At 45.1% G+C, this 7,433-nt stretch overlaps 1 protein-coding gene across 2 annotated transcripts in view; it reads right to left on the bottom strand.

Annotated features, from left to right (window-relative positions):
* Positions 1-7,433, bottom strand: part of PREP (prolyl endopeptidase) — a 112,003-nt gene that overhangs the window by 11,559 nt on the left and 93,011 nt on the right. For both annotated transcript variants that reach the window (XM_026511722.4, XM_026511723.4), the window contains exon 11: positions 961-1,097. In XM_026511722.4, coding sequence (XP_026367507.1) covers positions 961-1,097 — 137 coding nt within the window. The remainder of the gene's footprint in view (positions 1-960; positions 1,098-7,433) is intronic.

Here is a 7,433-nt window from a genome sequence, read left to right as displayed (position 1 = left end):
TCACAAATCTTCTGGAAATAGTGTCTGCATGATGATTTTACAAGTTCATCAGCTGCTCACTGACAAAAGGATAGCCAGACATCTAAGGCAGCTCACGATTTGGCTATAAGCTACTGCGGGGCAGGGACCGTGTTTCACACCTCCCCAAATCCTGAAAGGCTCGAAACAAAGCAGCAGTTTCCCTGTCTTCATGTTAGGGGCAGGGCAGCCAGCTGAATCTACTCTGAATTTATGTCCTGGGAGTCACCAGTCCATACATTTCTCCCGAATGGGACCAGATTTCATATGAGGCTCTATTTAGAAGCTGGCTCATGGCGGTCTTGCTGGAGGGAGACTCGTTTTTACTAAAAATGCTCAACACAAATTCCATTTTATACTGTGAATGGGATGGTATAGCCAAGTTTGCAAATAACTGACAGAAGATATTTATTTGAATAACAGCAAATGTGGCAATGCAGATTTTCCCCCCTGAACCATACTTATTGGGAAATAATCACGTAAACAGCTTACAATGGATGAAGTAATAGCACATACAGAAAGTACACTTGTGGCTGAATGTTAAGATGGTCTATTTTAAAACTTGGTGCTGCTGAAAAATATAACCAGTAGCTGAAAAATCATTCCCTATGAAGAGAATGCTGAGGGCAGTGGCAGGACAGCCAATGACCACCACTGCAGGGATGAGCTTCCTTCCGTCCATACCTCAGCTGACGCGCCCCTTCTGTAGCCTCAGCGTCTCGTTCTCAAACAACCTATTCACTGGTGACACAACACCAGCTTGTCGTGATCCTGAAATTCCTGACCAAAAGGGCACGTACTTAACACACAGTCCTGCCCCTCCACAAAAAAAAGCAAGAAATATACAGTTACATACATTTGAAACATTGAGTTAGTGCACTAGTCTCTGGTTTCTTCCCACATCACAGCCACGCCGAAGCTCTGGGAGCCTTCTGCGCTTACCTGTAGTTGGGCGTGATGGATATGTTGAAGCCGCCGTAGCCGTACAGGAAAGCAGGATGAGAGCCGTCCAACTTGATGCCCTTTTTATGCACAATGAACATTGGGATCTTTGTGCCATCCTTGCTGGGGTAGAAAATCTAGAACAAAAGAGAGAACAGATTTAGTATCAGTTAACGCTTGCTTGCTTTCAGATGGGAGAAACGTGCAGGTAGCCAGTCCCCTGGGTACCTGACGTGAAGCATCTTTCAGTTTTAAGGAGACTTTGTGGAGTAAAGTGTTGGAAAGTAGGGAGACCTGAATTTGAATTCTTACTCCACAAGTATCTAATTAGGTTACCGTGGGTAAGCCATTTATCATCTTTGGCCTCAGTTCTTCAGCCCTAAATGGGGCCATTGTGCCCACCACACGGAACACAGAAGAGAACAGGTGTTCTCACGTTAAGATACTCTTCATTTTTCTGTGTTCAGCTATTATTAAGAAAATGTTAACCACTACAAAATATGCATTAGGTGAGAGACAACAAGAACAAGGAAAGCCTATTATTCCTAAAGACATTTTCTCCAGCATTTTTTTATAAGTAGGCTCCGCACCCAGCATGGAGCCCAACGTGGGGCCTGAACTCACGACCCTGAGGTTAAGACCCGAGCTGAGACCAAGAGTCAGATGCCCAACTGACTGAGCCACCCAGGCACCCCATTCTTCAGCATTTTTAATTAAAGCTCATGACACCTGCCAGAGTCTGGGCAACCTTGGGCAAGTTCAGTCAACATTTCTATATTCATTGCTTCTCTATGGATAAAAAGAGTGAGAGAAAAAGAATAAGAAAGAGAACACTGAATGCTAATCAAGTGATAAGCCACCAAAAGCAGATAATGGTTTCTTCCAGACAGAAAATCTGTAAATAGTTTTTCTCTTTGGGCAAACATGGTGTCTTTACCCCAAGTGATACCTGGAAAGTGTTCCCACTCAGAAACATCTTGCTGACCTCCCATGTTATACTCAAGGACATAAGCCTTCGCACTTAGTGTGGTTTGGAGCCATATTCTATCCAAAGCTTTTTACGGTAGCAGTTCTACTGTAGAAAGTTGCCACAAAGTCCTTGGAAGTCAACGGGGGTTGGGAGGTGGGGGAGTGGGGGTTCAGACTTAGCGAAAAGCACTACAAGGCCACAGTAAATGCCTGCAAGCTCGGTAGTTTCCTGAAACCCGCCAAGAAAAAGTAGCGAAAGAAAGCATTTGTTTCTGACTTTGGAGAGAAATACTGAGAGAGATGTACATTTGGGAGTTCAGGAATCATGGAGAATACTTACTCCTCAGGATTCAAAACTATCAGAAGGGACCCACACTTTTGTTTAAAGCTGTTAGTGGCTGCCAGTTAGCAGCCTCTAATAGAGTGGAACTGTGTGGGTGGTTCGAGTAAATGCAGAGTGAGAGGAACAAGTTCCAAGTCATTGGCTGGGGCTAATGAGTTCAAATACAGGGTCTTCAGCTCAGACGTGGGGAGAATTTGGAGCACGCCAACCACAGAAGGAGCAGGAGAGCAAACTGTCTCACATGATCCTACCTTAAACGAAGCCTCTGATCAAAAATCACGTTCCCTCCAGCTTAAACCTATCCTCAAACCCCTGCCCCGGCACCCCCTCTCTCTGTGGTCCGGCTCACCCGCCCACAACACCCCCCTCTGCGCCCTGCTCTTCGCCCAGCCAGCAGGGCTGATGCACCTCTCCTCGCCACTCAGCTGGCTCTCCTGTTCCCAAAGTGCCCCATCCTGGTGCTCTAGGACAGTGTGGCTCCCCTGTCCCACTGCTCTTGCTTCCGCCTGGAGATCTCCAATGCCTGCGAGTCAGTGCGCAAGTCTCCCTCCCCCATCTGGCTCCAGGACAGAGGAATCCTTTTAGAACACCAGCAGAAGCACAAAGTCCCCTTCACGCCCGTCTTGCAAAAATATATCCAAGCTGAAGTTTGTATGGTTCAGATGTTAAAATAACACCATTTTGAACACTGTCCAAAAGCGAAAGGGCACTGTGAAGATGATTACAATAAAATCAACTTCGAGAAAGCTCCTTACAAGAAGGCTATTTCAGACTTGAATATACACACCACGTGAATACGTATGTATACAGTTCACCACATCTCTACACGCACACACACACACACACACTCGTGCTCTAGGCCATTTCCATTTATGGCATGGCAATTGATAATAAACCTTCAATAGAAGGGCAAATTGAATCCTGAGTCTTTTCGTAACCACGGAAGGAATCCACGTGAACATTTTAGAAACATGCATCACACACAGCCCAGCCATCTTCCATCACGCACTGTCTACTTCTGTGACTTAACTGGAACTGCTTTCCTCTTGAAGCCACTTCCTTCAAAGCTTTTCTTCAAGAGGCTTTGGGGTGTCTTTCCCACTGCTCTGGATTTGTTTGGTTAGGAAGAAAAGCTAGCCAACTCCCTATTTCCATTTGCTTCCTAAACCTGGCCAAACCAAAAAGCTCCCCTTCAGAACCTCTCTAGTGGTGCTTGAAACTCACTGGCTGGGCCTAAGCATCTAAGACGAACATGTTAAAAATACAGTTTCCCAGACGGCATTCCCAGAAGTTCCAATTCTACAGGTGTGGGCTGGAGCGCTCAAGGCTGCAGATTTAGCCTGTCTCCTACCTTCTCTGGCACAGGTGGATCGGGGCTCAAAACTAGTCACACCATTTGCTTTTATCACTCCCTGTATCCTTGTCAATTATATCAACGAAAACCAGGTGTTTCCCCACAATCCTTGATATTTCAATATGCGACCCTACACTTCTCTCCCCCCAGTTCTCATGCGATTTTCTTCAGTGACTTTAACAATGAAATTGACAACCTGTCCAGCATCCTGTCCTTACAGATGCCTGAATGTCTTACTGTCCAATCTTAGCTTCCACAGCACCCTGGCCACTTGCTCATTCGAACATTTGCTGGGTGTCTATCACGGGCCAGGCCCTGGATGTAAAGATGAATTTGAGCTGGCTAACCCCTTCCCTCACGGGCCTTAGGGTGTACGGAGACAAGCCAGCAGGCACGACAAACACCCATGACCTTGGCTCTGTCTTTGCCCTGAGATCCTGAAACTCTGTGCAAGGAACGCTGACGGCCCCGCCGTGATTCCAACCTGTTCTTCCGCCACTTCCTTCCCTTCCTTACTCCTCAGGTATCTGCTTTGTTGTTTTTAACTCTTTATCACAACATTCAGTCCCTCATATTCTCTCTGGCTCTGTCAGCCTTGGGCTCGAGACCCTTAGGCAGCCCTCTCGGTGTCACGAATGCCTGAAGTCCTCTAATTCTAACGGAAGCCACTGGATTCCTTCTCCTCCTCCAGGTTGTTGGCACTCAGAAAATGCCAGCTCACTTCACTGCAAATTAGTAATACCTCACGGGCTCTGAACTTAGGCTTTATGTCAGTTTTCTCCTTTCCCTAAATGAATTCCTTATGTTCTCCTCCTTTTCCTCCCTCTGTCTTTCCTAAATGTCTCCCTTATACCCTTTTTTGTTCTGAAATCAATTCCAGAGTAGCTGTTTCCAACACTTTCCGTCTTCTTCCATTCCCAGCACCACCCATTTGCATCCCCTACTCTTTGTCTTGCCTGTTGTCATAGAGGCCATCTGCTTGGAGTCCTTAGAAAACCTTCTGCCAACTTCACTCACCCCCTACAACCCCAGGGAAACACTCGGCCTTGATTCTAGTCCTTGCCAATCCCACCACCATCACACTTCCGACTACCACAACGTTTTCTTTTTGTATTTTCTCCCTTTCCTTGGCATGCAAACACACTCAGATTTCTCCTATCCTATAAAACAAAAAACCAAAACCTTTTGCATTGCCCTGCTTGCCCCTCAAGCTAAATTTCCATCTCCCTCTTCCTTCCTGATGACACATCTCCACGGTAACCTACACCCACAGCTCATGCCTTCTAACCTCATTCACCACTGGTGGTAAAGTGGTGTCTTTACCACCCACTTTTTTTTTTTTTTTTTTTAAAGATTATTTCTTTGAAAGAGAGTGCAAGAGCGAGCAAGCAGGGGGAAGGGCAGAGGGAAAGAATATTTCAAGCAGACTCCATGCTGAGTGTGGACTCCTACGTGGGCTCGATCCCATGACCCCAAGATCATGACCTGAGCTGGAACCAAGAGTCAGATGCTCAACTGCCTGAGTCACCCAGGTGCCCTAGCTTTATCACCAGTCTTAAAGGGCATCAGTGAACGTTTCTGTCCTTCTCCTTACCCCTCCATCTTCATCCCTGTCCCGGTGGTGCATGTCCTTCCCGAGTTTTTCCTAAGTTTATAGAGACACATCTATTCTCACATATTCACACACACACACACAGGTTACTGTCATGTGGTGATGCATGGAGTCGGGCTAACACTGGCCTACAACATAGCTCTCCTCACACAGCAAGACATCATGGGTTTTTGTCCATGTTAAAACTCCCAGATTTACCCCATTAAAACAAAACACACACACGTGCACACACACACACACACACACACACACACACACACGAAAAACCAAACCAAAAAACCCAAAAAACCCCAAACCAAACAAAAACAGGTGCTTGATATTTCACTGTATGAATGTGCACAAATGCATCTAATCATCTGCTTACTGGTGGGTATTCAGGCTATTCTGTTTTTTCTCTTAACAATGATGGGATAAATCTCATATATTCATGCTATGATTTCTATAGGATATATATTCGCAGACATGAGACTGCCAGATCAAACTCTATGTGCATTTAAAAATTCAATACATTCAATACAAGTAATTCTCTAAAAATGGTGTATCAACCTAAGTCCCTAGTGACAGTGATTACCTAAGTGTCCATTTCTTATCAGCAGTGGATGTTAAAATGGATTTTAATTTCTGTTAGTCTAACAAACATTACCATTTCATTATTGCTTTAAGATTATTTTTGAATTCAAAAATATTTTCATCCATTTATTGATTTTATGTCTCTTCCTCAGAAAATAAAACATACATATTCTTTCATTGTGTTACTTTTCTGATTAGTTTATAAAACTCTTCTTACATCAAGGTAACTTTTTTTCTGTCAAGGTTTGTTTGTATCTATTCCCCGTCTATAATCTGTCTTTTAACTTTCTTTGTGGAATCTTGAATATACATACTGCATAGATAGGAGTTTCTCACCCCAAGTTATAAAAATATTTGTCTATATTTTCATTTCAAATTTTTACATTTATATCTGTAATCCAAATGGGAGTTTATTTTTGCATATGGTCTTTCCCCTGAAGACCAACTATCACGTACCACTCACTGAAGGATTAATGCCACTTTTGAATTGGTTCCTTCCCAGGCCTCATCTGTTTCAATTTCTATCTGGCAACTGCTTCTTTGGCTTCCTGGGTGGAGTAGTTCTTTGGTTCTTTTTTATTTCTCCAATTCTTTTTCAACCTTCCTAATTGATCCATTACTAGCTCTTCTTCCTCCCGCCACCTGCAACTGTGTTGCAATTTTCTATACTTGGTCTTCTTTTTTCTGCAAGTCCCCCCTCTGCCATTCTCAGAGAGCTCTAATAAATCACTCTGTGCTCAGGACCTTCAAGTCCACATGTGCAGGCCCCTGTGAGGGGCTGTGATCTCCCAGGGGGGTGGCCCGTCTACCTCTCCACGTCACCATGCCCCGATATCCCTGGGGACATGCTCCTCCTCGGGGCTCTCCCTCATTTCTTTCTCTTCTCAGCCACTTGACTGCCAACTCTCAGAATCCTATCTTGTGCCAAGGACCCCACACCTGGGCACCCATTCAGTCCTTCCAGTTCCCACAGCCAGGCCTCTCCTCTCCCATTTGCACTGGCAAGCCTGCTCAGGATTCCCTCCTGCATGAGCCTCAAAGCCAGCCGTTCTCCCTGACGCCTCACATTTGCGAAAGTGGAGTTGTGGTAGGAAGAGTAGAACCTTAAACTATTATTAGTCACATACAAAAATTATAATGTAATATATATAAAAAAATACAGAAGCCATTAGTGCTTTATGAGTAGACAACTGCCAAGCTTAAATCCATGTGTTATTTTTCCGTTATTCAATAGTTCACTGCCACCACAATACTTCAGCTCAAGTTAAAAAGCAAAACAACTTATTCCCTGTCCCCCATACTTGTAACCAAATAAGAGAGAGCTGGCGATACACATCCATTGTTTTTGAGCGTCCACTGTGGCCACAGCCCTTGAATAGAATGCCAGAGCTGTTACGGGATCCTTAATGGACAGGAAGACAAAGTGCTCGCACAGGATCTAACGGGCAGCCACCTGAGCAATCGAGAAAGTCTGTGTCATCCAGGGCTAATGGCTCGTCATGTGAAGCTGATGGGCCCTGCCTTCCCCCTTCTTGTGCTAGCAGCAGAGCAGATAGGTTGTGCCATACAGCCAGCTCAGCAAAGAGCCCGTGATGCCAACGTTAACAACGGGGTCTGCCCCCTGG

Source organism: Ursus arctos, unplaced genomic scaffold (genome assembly GCF_023065955.2).
Source record: "Ursus arctos isolate Adak ecotype North America unplaced genomic scaffold, UrsArc2.0 scaffold_13, whole genome shotgun sequence".
NCBI lineage: Eukaryota > Metazoa > Chordata > Mammalia > Carnivora > Ursidae > Ursus > Ursus arctos.
Note: the sequence above shows the minus strand (reverse complement) of the source record. Positions and strands in the feature narration are given on the sequence as shown.